This window comes from Onychomys torridus, chromosome 5 (assembly GCF_903995425.1).
Source record: "Onychomys torridus chromosome 5, mOncTor1.1, whole genome shotgun sequence".
Lineage (NCBI taxonomy): Eukaryota > Metazoa > Chordata > Mammalia > Rodentia > Cricetidae > Onychomys > Onychomys torridus.
Window position 1 is genome coordinate 33,101,332 of NC_050447.1, and position 13,717 is coordinate 33,115,048.

General features: G+C 43.5%; 1 protein-coding gene across 3 annotated transcripts in view; it reads left to right on the forward strand.

Moving 5' to 3' along the window:
• Window positions 1-13,717, forward strand: part of Lrrc36 (leucine rich repeat containing 36) — a 70,408-nt gene that overhangs the window by 47,536 nt on the left and 9,155 nt on the right. Inside the window, exons 7-9 of one of the 3 annotated variants that reach the window (XM_036188169.1) lie at window positions 4,462-4,510; window positions 6,738-7,184; window positions 11,757-12,043. In XM_036188169.1, coding sequence (XP_036044062.1) covers window positions 4,462-4,510; window positions 6,738-7,184; window positions 11,757-12,043 — 783 coding nt within the window. Of the gene's footprint in view, window positions 1-4,461; window positions 4,511-6,737; window positions 7,185-11,756; window positions 12,347-13,717 lie in introns of those variants that run through there. The other 2 variants (XM_036188170.1, XM_036188171.1) reach the window with 2 other exon arrangements.

Consider the following 13,717-nt stretch of genomic DNA (forward strand, 5'->3'; position numbering starts at 1 on the left):
CATGGATCCAGGCGGCGATCCCGTCCACCTTGATCGCCGTTGAAGTGGTCAGCAGGACTTGGTATGGTCCCTTCCACCGGGGTTCCAAAGTCTGATGCTGGTGTCTGCGGACGTATACGAAGTCCCCCACGTGGAACTGATGGGCAGCACTGTCCCCGCAGGGTTGGTATGCAGCGGACAGTTGCTTCCACAGTGTATGCTGGACAGATGCTAAGGCTTGCAGCCTGTCAGACAGAGAGGAAGGCATGATTTCTCTTTGCTGGAGGATTAGGTTTTTAACTGGGGGTGCACACCCAAGGAGCAGTTCAAAGGGGGTAAGACCCATGAAGGAAGGGGTATTTCTAGCTCTAAAGAGGGCATACGGAAGGAGCATCGTACAATCTCTAGAGCCAGTCTCCATGGTCAATTTGGTTAAGGTCTCCTTAATTGTTTTCCTGTCCTGAGCTCTGGGGTCTATAGATATAATGTAATTTTTTAATCAATCCCCAGTATTTTTGTCAGTCCCTGACTTACCTGGGCCATGAACGCTGGTCCATTATCTGACCCAATTACCTGAGGCAGTCCAAATCTTGGGAAGATTTCTTCCAGGATTTTCTTAGCAACTATTGCTGCAGTCTCCTTTTTGGTGGGGTAGGCTTTTACCCATCCTGTAAAGGTATCTACAAACATTAGCAGGTACTTTAGGCCATATTTAGCTGGCTTTACCTCGGTGAAGTCTGCTTCTCAATGCTGGCCAGGGCGGGTTCCTCGTAGCCTTTTTCCGGGGGCCAGTTTTTCAGGATATGTATTTACCTGCTGGCCGGCCCGGCAAGCAGCTACCATCTTTTCTGCCATTTGTATTTTTTTAGATGGGGAGAGGGTCTTATCTTTTGTAGTCAGCTGTTTCGATTTTTTGCTGCCCAGATGGGTTAATTTGTGGATCCTTTCCAGAGTGTCTTTCAGAAGTTCCGGGGGTGGAGCCTCTTCAGGAGCTGAATCCTCCAGAGTCGAGGCGTGAAAAGCCAGGCTCCTTGGATCCCAGAGGGCAGCCTCCTTTGCCTCTTGATCGGCCTTCCTGTTTCCTGCTGGCCACTGGGGAGTCTCCTTTTTGGTGCCCAGGGCAATGTATGATGGCCAGCTCTCGGGGTAACATTACAGTCTTTAATAGGGCCTTAATTTTTTTTTTATTTTTTTTTTAGCCGATGTTAGTAGCCCTCTCTCAATATATTGTCCCATGCACATGCGCTGTTGCGAACGCATACCGGCTGTCAGTATAGATTGTGGCCCGCTTTCCTGCAGCCATGGTGAGAGCTTGCGTGAGTGCTATCAATTCTGCTTTCTGGGTTGAAGTTCCTTCCGGGAGGCTACTAGACCAGATTACCCGATTTTTGTCCACTAAGGCTGCTCTCGCTTTTTTTCTGCCCCCCTCACTCAGGAAGCTGCTGCCATCCGTATACCATATCAGATCAGAGTGGGCTAGAGGCTGGTCTGTTAGGTCCTTTCAGACCCCGGTCTCTTCGGCTAGGATGGCCTCGCAGTTATGGACTAGTTTATTTTTACCCTCTTTCAGGGAGATTGGGAGGCCGGATTTAAAAGGGACGGGGGCCCAAATGTGATGCGATCTCGGTCTAGTAGCATTGTCTGGTAATAGGTGGCCCGGGCATTGCTCAGCCATCGTTCGGGCGGCTGGCGGACAATGCTCTCCAATGCATGGGGAGCTATAACAGTCAGATGCTGTCCCAAAGTTAATTTGTCCGCGTCTCTCATCAAAGTAGCCACTGTTATCATTGCCCGGAGGCAAGTGGGCCATCCTCTAGCCACTGGGTGGAGTCGTTTGGATAAGAAGGCGACGGGCCTTTTTCAGGGTCCGAGAGCTTGCGCTAGTACACCAACCGCCACCCCCTTTTTCTCGTGGAGGTATAGGGTGAAGGGCTTACTCACATCAGGAAGGGCGAGGGCAGGTGCCGACAGGAGTGTCTTCTTTAGCGTCTCGAACGCTGTCTGGTGTTTTTCTTGCCAGACAAAGGGGTTCTTTTCCGGAGCCGGAACTGCTGTGGGTTTTAAGGTGACCACAACGGGTGGCTGTTCTACTGCCAGTCCAGGTCCCCCCATCTCTGCCCAAGCCTCCGGGAATCTGTGGGTCCCTTTTTTATTTTTCAGTCCTGTGGGGACCATAGTCAGTTGGGCCACGGGGATGGTGGTCCCATACAGCCGATATTTCTCTGTTGCTGGGAGTTCTTTCCCCAAGTTGACTGTTTTCTGAGTGGTCCAGGGTCTCTCTCTGCTTCCATTTGTTCCTTGGACCAGTGACTTTTGGGTAGACTGAGGGCCTAGTGGATGCTTGATGGCTGAATAGACTGCCCCCGTGTCCATCTCAAAGTCCATTGGGGTCCCCTCCATTTTAAACGTTACCCGGAGTTCGGGGAGGGGGTCCAAACCCTGACTTCCTCAGTGGTCAAGGGCCAAGACCGACCGGCCTCGTCTTTTTTTTTTTTTTTTTTTTTTTATAATAAACCTTTTCTGCTTCCTTGACTAAATCTCTCAAACTCAGTTCCTGCAAACCATCTAATCTCTGTAACTTGCATCTTATGTCTGCAGCTGACTGTCCTATAAAGGCCATCGCTACCGCCCCCTTCTGTTCTTTAGACTGTGGATCGAAAGGCGTATACCTCCTGTATGTTTCTATGAGCCTTTCAAGGAAGGCAGAGGGGGTTTCGTCAGGCCCTTGGAGAACCTCATCTACCTTAGCCAAATTAGTGGGCCTTCTGGCCGCCGCATGGAGACCCGCCATTAGAGTCTGGCGATAGAGGGACAGATGCTCCCTACCTTCCGGAGTATTTGGATTCCACGTTGGGTGCCTCATCATGAGGGCGTGCCCTTCTCTGGCGGGTGCCCTGTGCAGGCCCGGAAGGGGAGACCGGGGCCAGTCCGGATCCTGCCCCCGCTGGCGGCGGTGATCTGTAAGGCAGTGGGGGGTCTAGGTCAAGAGAAATGAGATCAGCCTGAGACTCTGGCTGGGGTGCAGGTGTCGGGATCGATGGGGGAGGGGAAGATTTAGGCGAATCAGAGGTTTTGGTTAGAAGGAGAGAGGTATGATCAGTAGGTGGTGCAGATGGGCCGACCTGAAATGACCGGACCCATTTAGGTGGGTCCATCATTAAATCTTTCCAGACCCAGATGTAGGCTTGTTGGTCTGGATGCCCATGTGAACCTGGAATGAAGATTTTTTGTTTGACTGTTCTGATTATATTAAGATCAAAAGTACCATCTACTGGCCACCCGACTCCGAAGGTGGGCCATTCAGACGAACAGAAAGTCTGTCACTTTCCTTTCCTCATCCGAACCGCCAGGTTCAATGCTCGGTCCGTCACTGCCGACCAATGAGAGAGGGTTAGGGACAAAGGGGTGGAGGCAGACTTGGCGGCCGACTGTCCCTTTCCAAACAAGTAGAAACCGACACAGAAGGACACAAAGATAGAGACACAACATACAAACAAGACAAGCCGGCAAAATGGTAGGGAAAATGAAGCCAAAAGATTGTCTATTGGCCTGGGCCATCTGAAAAATCTCCTAGACAAAAGGGAATCAGACGGGGCCCCTGTCTCAGGGTCCCCATACTCTAGAGCGTCCTCCAGAGCTGCAGCCTGTGGGTTCAGGACACGTCTGTCCCCCACCATCCAAGGGTCCTCACGGGCCGCTTGAACAGCTGCTTCCCTGCCGACTCACCACCGTCCTTATCAATCTCGGTGGGACCTCCAGATGTTAGGGTCGACGTACAAAACAGAGAGCTTTACTCTGATATCGGGTCATAAATGAAGCTTTTTATTTATAGCACGAGCTCGTGGGTCACCAGCGCGAGGAGTAGCTGGTGACCCCGAGTTTGAGGCTCACAGGCCTTTTATGAGGCAGTTCTACCAGGGCAGGGGAGTGGGGTCACCCCGAGTGCAGACACCTGGACGCCAGATGTCTCTATGGTCTTTTCTCAGAGTCTGGGTAGGTAAACGAATTCCAAGCTTATCTAGCAAGGGGTTATTTGGCAAGCATTCTTCTTAAGCAATTTATCTTGCAAACACAACCCCAGGGGTTATTTGGCAAGCATCCTGTTAGCACAGTATGGTGGGCTAACTTTTCTGATATGGGGTGTGGGGGCAGAGTGCAGTATTTCCCTGCAATTAATTAATTGAATCTGCAATTAGCAGAGCTAGTGGGGGGGGGGCTTGTTTCCCTTACAATGGCCTTTCATAAGGATAGTTTGTGTTTTCAAGAACTCTCCTTTCCTGCTCTAAAGCAACTCTGGAACCTCCTTGTGTTGTAACTGTTTTAAAATGGGCTCAACCTTGGACCCCTGCTGGAAGATCTAGTTCCCTCCCTCCAAGGATGAATGACCTTGATAACAGGAAGTGCTCAACTCCCAGGCCAGTAAGTTTACATCTGAACATCCACAAATGCCTTTCTTCCTAAATTTTCAAACATTTTTTTTAGATGCAAGAAGCAACAAGAAGGGAGACAAGTGACACCCACAAGGAAGATGGTAAATATTTGGTCACTGTGTATTCAGAGGAAATCTGGATGGGATGAGATTTACGAGATGCCAAGATGCCCATGCTGCAGCTCTGCACGTACATTCTGGTCGCTGAACCTTCTGCTCTCCCTCTCCCCTACCCCCTTCCGATCCCTCTCCCTCTCCCCCTCCCCCTCCCCCTCTCTCCTTCCCATCTCCCTCCCCTTTCTCTCTACCAGATTTTAAGTATTTTTAGTATTATTCCCCAAATGACAATATGTTTTTTTACTTTACACAACTTTTTTTTTTAAAGTCTTTCGAGACAGGGTTTCTCTGTGTAGTTTGGAGCTGTCCTGTAGCCCAGGCTGGCCTCAGACTCACAGAGATCCACCTGGCTCTGCCTCCAGAGTGCTGGGATTACAGGATTAAAGGTGTTTGCTACTATGCCCAGCTTTTTTTTTTTTTTTTTTGTCATCTCTTATTCTTTTATATTTTTCATCTTTTTGTTTATTTGTCTGATAAACATTCTGGATAATTCTTCTGGTCCACATTTCATTTTACTAATACTCTCTTTAGTTATGACTAAACCACAATTAAGTTTGTGTGTTGAATTCTTTTTGTTATTGTTGTTTGTTTGTTTTTAGACAGGGTTTTACTCTGTAACAGCCTTGGCTGCCTGGAACTCACTGTGTAGACCAGGTTGGTTCCTACTCACAGAGATCTGCCCATGCCTCTGCCTCCCGAGTGCTGGGATTAAAGGCTGTGCAACCACCACCCGGCTTTCTACTAGTTTTCATTCATGTTAATGCTTTGGTTTTTGTTTGTTTATTTGTGGGTGTTTGCTCACTCTTATATTTGAATAATTATTTGAACAAATAATTATTAGTCTTATTTGTGTTGTCTTTCAGAACAAATTTTCATTTGCTTCTGCAAAGTACTTCAAATACTATCACCCTGGAACTGCTTTAATCCCAGCACAGGTCATTGTCAGAAAAGGCTTATTTTACCCTCCACACTGTATCCTGCCCACATTTTCTTCTTACAGTGTGTGGTGAGCCATGGGGATGCAGTTGCCATGTCTCTTACCTTGGGCAGAACCTATACTTTTGTCTCTTTTCACCCTAAAATGACTTTGAGTAAAAGTGATTTTCTGTAATAATATACCTTTACAGTTTTGTTTTTGGTTTTGTTTTTTGTTTGATTCCTAAGTTGGGTCTAGAAATTCCTCACTATCTTCTTAGCTCTTTATTGGATTTATACCATCCCAGGAAGATAATCTGAAGTATCTAGTTTGTCATTCCTTAGAAAACCAATTCTTTCTGCCTTTTTGTTTTCTTTTCTTTTGTTTTTGTTACCTAAATAAAGATACTGTTTTACGGCCTTTACCATGATATAAGTTGACAATGGGTAAAACATTGCTGGTCTTTAGGTCCTTAGGAACTCAGGGTTAGAATAGTTAATGTGACCAATTCAGAATGTATACCTATTTCTAAGGTAGTCCTTGGAGCATCAGAAACTCTGAATATACCAAGGAACATAGAACCTGCTCCTTTGTCTACTGTTCTGCTTGCTAAACTATGATACTTAGTGAATAGCAAATGTAACTGTCTGAGAGAAATTCTTTAGAATTGGGATAGCACCTAGACTGGGGATTTTCATACATTTTGCATTCCCTACTATTTAACTAGCTTAGGTATCAGTTCCCAGTGAGTGAACTAGAACCTCTGGGTGTAGTTTAAGAGAAGGCAAGGAGTCTATAAAATCATAGACCAACTATTGTCTATAAACTTGAATGCAAAAAGCTACAATTATTGTCATGTGGAGGCACGCCAACTTTTTATATGAAATTACTGTCTAGATGTCATGGTAGCACACCTCTGTATTCCCAGCACTTGGGAAATGGAGGATGCAAGAGGGTTGTGAATTCCAGGCCAGTCTGGGCTACATAGTCAGATCTTGTCTCAAAGGACAAAAGAAAGCAAAACCACTACATCGAAAGCCTGAGACTACAATTCTAGAGGACATTTTTAGAATACTCTATTGTTAGGAAGTCTGTCTTCAGAATGATACAGGTGCGTTATGCTTACAAAGTGTCCCACACCTTGTTGTCATCGTCCCTGTGGAAGCCCTCTCGTCATTTTGCTAGCACTTATTGGAATTAGAAACCACCTCTTTCTAACATCCTTCCAGTGAACAGGGGTACCCCGCTGGGCCAAGATGAATTCTCATCATGTTTTGTTTTGTTTTCTTTGGTGAGGATTAGAATTCAGACATTACTTGCCTCATCGGTCCACAGTCCGATCTCCAGAGAAGATGACTAGAGATGGATACCGAGTATCTTTTTTAGACGCTAAGTCTTCAGGTTCTTCTCCAGAAAAAGACTTGATACCAAAGCCTGACACATATTCATGTACCCATGATGTCTCACTGGCTAAACGCCTGGATGTGGGTGATTCTAGCCAGATCCTTCCCTATCAATTACCTTCGGATGTTGGTCTGGACTATTATGATAATCATTATTCTCAAACTCTTTCCTTGCACGGAAGTCTTATCAAAAAGCCTCAAAAAATCAAGAACTACCGAGAATATAGCATAAAGCCTTCAAATGACATAAAGGCCACCTCATCTCATTCCTGTGGAGACCTACTAACTTCTCTGTCAAACCCCGACTCCAGCACAGGAAGGCTTTTGAAGCTTAGTTCAGGTAATAGCTACTTGTCAGTTTGCAAGTCTTTTTTAAACTCATGAATTTTGTAATTATCATTTATTGAATTGAATTTGTGTTTCTTAAGTTGTATATTAGGGTCATTAGTGGTTCATGGAACTTACAGAAATCTGGAGGGTATGAGTGCAATATGATGGATAATTTAGAGAAAAAAAATATAGAAATATGTGAGTCTCACATCTACACATTATTTTAGTTAAGTGACATCTCAAGACCTATACCCAGCTGCATCTAGTTCTCTCTGGTCACTATCATCAAACTCTGGCCTCCACATATATATGCTCAGATGTGAACATACACATGTATGGTGGGGGACAACAAAAGAACAGGAACTACTCTGGTGCTGAGTTGAGAATGAATGGTGCAAGTATGGGAATAGAAAAATTTACTCCCAGAAGAAGATAGATAGTCTCAGGATAAGTTACAGAGACTGGTCTCCAGCTTTTAATTTGTTCACTAAAACTCACTAGATACCTACCATATGCAAGACACTATTCTACTTCTGAGATAAAGTAAGAACAAAATCAAATTCCATGTATACTTGATCATAAATCTTGTCTCTACTTTTATTCTAACAAGGTAAGATAGATAATAAGTTACCATAAATATGTCAGTTTATAAGTGCTTTGATGGAAAATAACAAGTATATAAAAAGTAATAAGGAAAAAGTGATGTTTCAGAGTGAATGGTCAGGACAAACTTCTATGATGAAGCATCATAAACTTCTATGATGAAGAACAGAATAGGAGAAATGAGTTTTAAGATGAATAGTGAGTTTGGTTTTATATCTTAAGTTTTAGATGCTATTAGAACTTCCCAGAGATGGTATCCCAATAATTTGAGACTTGAATAAAATGAAAGTATAAGGTATACAGATAACTTGGAGGAGACCTTTCTAAAGGGTGGAAATAGTAAGTGCAGAGTTCCTAAGGCCATGTTTAAGGAACAAGGAACCCAGTATGGCTATAGCAGAGTAAGAGAATGAAATGTATAGATGAGGTCATAGTGATGGCCATACATTTATTCTGGGTGAGATATGTAGTTGGAAGATTTGTAGTAGCAAAGGATTCTCACTTAAGAATTACTCTGAGCTGGGCGATGGTGGATTTAATCCCAGCACTTGGGAGGCAGAGGCAGGTGGATCTCTGTGAGTTGGAACCAGCCTGGTCTACAGAGTGAGTTCCAGGACAGCCAAGGCTACACAGAGAAACCCTGTCTCGAAAACCAAAAAGAAGGAGAAGGAAAAGAAGGAGAAGGAGATGGAGATGGAGATGGAGATGGAGATGGAGAAGAAGGAAGAAGAAGGAGGAGAAGAAGGAGGAGGAGGAGGAAGAGGAGGAGGAGAAGGAGGAGGAAGAGGAGGAGGAGGAGGAGGAGGAGGAGGAGGAGGAGGAGAAGAAGAAGAAGAAGAAGAAGAAGAAGAAGAAGAAGAAGAAGAAGAAGAAGAAGAAGAAGAAAGGAAAGGAAGGAAAGGAAAGGAAAGGAAAGGAAAGGAAAGGAAAGGAAAGGAAAGGAAAAAGGAAAGGAAAGGAAAGGAAAGGAAAGGAAAGGAAAAAGGAAAGGAAAGGAAAAAGGAAAGGAAAGGAAAGGAAAGAAAAAAGGAAAGAAGGAAAGGAAAGGAAAAAGGATTACTCTAAGGGGTTGGGGTCTGGTTAGGTTAGTAGAGCACTTGCTACACAAACATGAGGATCTGATTTTGGATCTCCTGTTAAAAATCTGGGTGTGGTGATGTGCACCTGTATCCCAGTGCTGGAAAGGCAGAGGCAGCAGGAGCCATAGGGCTTTCTGGTCAGCTGTGCTGCCAGTTTGTGAGCTCTAGCTTCAGTGAGAAACCCCATCTCACGCAACATCGTCCTTTGGCCTCCACACATCTATGTTCACATGTAAACAGGAAAGAACAAGAATTACTCTGGATACTGAGTTAAGAATGAAATGGGGCAAGGGTGGGAATAGGAAAAGCCATTTAAGAGGTTAAAACCCAGATAAAAATTGGTAACTTCAACTAGAGAGAACAGTGGAGGCAGTTAGTGAGTAGATGACAGATTCTGACTATATTCTAGGAAAATTACCCTTGGATTTGTTGATGGACTGGGAATAAAATGTAAGAGAAAGAGAGTCAGTGTCCCCAGGGTTTCAGGCCTAGCCTACTGGGAAAACGGAGTTATCATTTACTGAGATAAAGAAGAACAGAATAGGAGAAATGAGTTTTAAGATGAATAGTGAGTTTGGTTTTATATCTTAAGTTTTAGATGCTATTAGAACTTCCCAGAGATGGTATCCCAATAATTTGATATAATAGTGTGAATTTCAGGAGGAAATGTAGTTGGAAATAGAAATTTGAGAATTATATGGGTACAGATGGCATTACAACTGTGAGTGGATGAGAATCTCATCTAGGGAGTAAACATAGAAAGGAAAGAGATCTAAGGGTCAGACCCGAGTCTTGTGAAAACTTAAAGTTGAACAGATGAAGAAAAACTAACATGAAGAGTGAGAGAGAAGGAGAAAGCTGGACTGTTACACTGGGGGCCTAGTGAAGAACGTGTGGAGAGGAGGAGGCAGTGATGGTTCTGTGTCGGAGGCTGTGGGGAAGAGCTGGGACTGGCAGTTATTTGGAAATACAAAGGAATTAGTGAATAGCTTCAGGGGATACATTCAAATAAAAGCACCATTGAGTTAAAAAAAAAAAAAAGCCTTGGAAATGAAGCAATAGAGTACTAAGTAGATACAATCCCTCAAGGAGTTTTGTAATAAGAGGGAGAAGAGAAATGGAAGAGGGGATGGAATCCTATAAGACTGATCAAAATCGTCGTAGAGGGAGAATTAGTGATGTATCAGGAAACAGAACATCTACAAGGAAAAACTCCTTGTCTAGTCCACAAGAGTTGAAGTTTAGTCGACTGGTAAAGAAGCTGGCCTTAGGTGAAACACCAACAGTTACAGTAAGGAGGCAGGGGATTTATTCCGATAGCTGATAACTGATAGATTGGTTGATAAATTCAGTGGTAAGATGGGAGGGACATTTTCTTTGATTTTCTGTTTTCTTGGTGGGATAAAGGAGGGAGGAGATGATAAAGTTTGAAAAGAAAAGAGATGTGAAATAATTCTCTTGGGAAATAAAATGAATTGACTAGAGTAATATGTAAGGACAGCTGGGTGGTAATAAGGGTCCAAATAATCTAGGAGTCCTGAATTAAAGTGAGAAAGATCAGAACAGATGTGTGTTGTTCTCTAACCACTGCTCTGGTATAGGCTCCCAGATGTAGACATTTGCATTTAGTCAGAATTTACGGAATCCCCCCTCCAAGTGCCAGCCTTGAGAAGATTTCAATCAGGGTCCAGAACAGATGCTACACGTGGCTAAGGACACTAATCTGAGGGCTGTTCAATGAGTCTAAGAACACTGAGTTCGTTAATCCATTCCTTTATTGTTCTAAGAAAAATTCTACAAGTGCTGTGGGGAAACACACACACACACACACACGCACACACACACACACACACACACACACACACACACACGCGTGCGCACACACACAGTCATACAGTCATTCTTTTACAATGCATTGTGGGATTAGAAGTTTTCAGGGTCACGGAGAGAGGTGATAAGGGTCCACACATAACTCAGCAATTGTCAGCTAGATTAACAACCTAAAAGGGAGAGTGACTGAAGGGAGTTCTCTGTTAGGGTCAACTAAAGCTAAGATCAGTTAGGGAATCTAGGGACAGCACTTGGCTGAGGAGGAGTTAAAACTGAATTTGTACAGGAAAGAAGCTTGGCACCTATCACCTGTCTGGCCTAGAGGGCAATCTCCTTGGGTCAGTGGGAAGTAACTGCCTTAACTCAGTAACTAGCAAGTGACTAAAACATTATCCCAGGAATGTGAGCAGTAAATCTCTTAAGTTAGGGTCTTGTATAACTAACCCTGGGTGAAGGTAAGGAGTTGAGGATTTAATTGCTAGTGATTCTTTTCTCTGTCTGTGGGTGAGATGAGCTAATGTTTATCTATGTACAGTTTTGTCCTTGGAAAAAGGTATCTTTTCGGAAATACTTTTGTCTGGAGAATGGCTGTGGCCAGATATATGTTAATGAAAGATAAACACAGCTGGGGACAGTTGGCCAATTACTCCAAATGTGTAGGGGAAGTTGTGCCCATGATTGAGATGCAATCGTGAGATTACATGTACACATAACATGGAGATGCACAGTAAATGGGGAGAATCAGAGCTGTTATTATTGCACAAGAAGTTTACAACAAGAGACAGCCAGTTCATTCAAAAGGCAGTAATTCCATAACGCCTTGCGTGATAGTTTCCTCTAACAGAACCCTCAGTTCTGATAGGTTGACCTTCTGAACTCTAGTTGTCACTGCTGTATTTCCCATGGAATTTTACCACCAGCATGCTCTCAATAAGAATTGAGGTTTGATCAGGTAGAGGGAGACAAAAAAGGAGTTAACAGTGTATGTTAAAGAGTAGTTATTCTAACCCTGGATACCAACAGATTCATTTGAACAGACAGATTCATTTCCCAGGCTATTTCCTCCACAGATCTATATGCCACAACCCATTTCAACAGCGAGCCTGCCCTGCTGACCAGTGTAGAGCAACAGTTATCCAGCAGTCTCAGCGATTTTGCACCAGCACCTGGTTCTTTTCCAAGCAACCGGGTCCTAGGAAACTCTCTGCAGACACTGCTGTTGCCTCCTGGGACTCCAGAAAACAGAGAGATTCCAACTAAGAGGTCATTAAGCGGAGGCTTCAAGTGGAAGGACAATGTTCTTGCCAACCTGAATCTGAAGTGTGCTTTCCAAGAAGCTACAGGCAGAGAGGCGCAAGTATTGACTTGTTTGTGTGTGTACAAGAAACACAAAGGCTCAAGAACAGAATGTGCTGCTCATGGGGTTTGGGGTGGTTCCACCAATATTGCTAGAAGTTCTAGGGGATTTTCAAAAACCTGTGGCCAATATTACCAGGCTATAGCCTGTGACTCTTTTGCCCTTAGGAAAAGTTATTCCACCTTTCTATTTTTTCAACTTTCTATCACAAAGGAACTATTTACTTTAAGAGCATAAACATGGTACATGGTAGGAAAACACTTTAATAATTAATGTCCTGCAAGAGTTTCCTAACAGGACAGAGTAGAGACATTGTCACAAGTAACCTAACTTACTTGAAATAGTTTTTATAAATTCTTCCTTTTTTTTTTTTTTTTTTCCTTGAAAACAGGGTCTCACTATGTAGCCCTGGCTGTTCTGGAACTCAATTTATAGATCAGAATGACCTTGAAGTTGAAATCTGCCTGCCTCAGCCTCCTTAGTGCTGGGATTAAAGATGTACATCACCAATGCCCAGCTAAAATCATTACTTTGCTTTTCTGTACAGAAACTCAAATGATTCTAATTTTTTCCCAAAGTATCCACAAGCCAATGAATTAGATTTCCCAGGGGATTTTTAGCTGAAAATGGCTAAGAGAATCCAGAACTGTCTTTTCTGAACGTTAATTTTTCTGCAGTTCTTATTGCCACCAGGGAACCTCCAGTTTAGTCTGAGGAACCACCATCCTGAGAGTCCGTGATCCCTTGTCCTGTAAATCATGTGTCCAATTTATTACCTTGTACTGAAGGAGAGTATTTGATCAAAAACTGTCTCTAGTTATTTTAAGATTTTAGTTGTTGGGAGTCTTTTTGCACATTAGGATGATTTCAGAGAAATTGTCTGTTTCTTGACCCTTTGAATCTTTCTTACTCTGTTTTCAGAACTCTGGAGGTGAGAGCTGGGGATAGTTTGCCTAGTATGTATGAGGCCCTAGGCACACTCTCATACACCACAAGTGAAGGAAGGAAACAGGAGAGCCTTTGGAGACAGTCAGAGTTTTTGTTCACTAAAGGGGGCAGTCTTGTAATATTTTCCTTAGTTTCTGGCTTGTTTTACATTCTCAGCCACAAATGCCCATTGTATCAGGCAAAAACACTAACTGTGATAATACGTTTAGGGTTAAGTCCCAGCAATGCGTAAGATGCTTTATTAACAGTCTGGGGAAAAATTTTTCACTTCTATTTCATGTCATATTGTGAAAATGTCAACATTTTTGGACTATCTTTCATATTACTATTGTTCCTGTTAGACATTGTTTTCTTACTACAGAGAGCTTTCACAGTGCTGACTTACTGTAAGCGGAAAGGCAGACAGACTGTTTCACACTTAGTGGGTGCTTGATGTAGAGTCCAGGGCCTCACATATGCTAGGTTCTTGCCTGTAAATTATGGATATGCTGTTTGATTTCTGAACTCTGTAATTCTCCAAATTCTAAAATTAAATTGGGCATGGTAGAGTCTACCACCACCAGCACTTGGGAGTAAGAGGTAGAGTTCAAGGCCAGCCTGGGCCCCATGAGACTCTGCCTCAACCAACAAAGAAAAGAAAAAAAAAATTAAAGAAAACCAGTAACAGTAAATTTTATTTTTAATAAATTTCCATAAAATAGCCTTTTGATATGACTAGACTTTTCT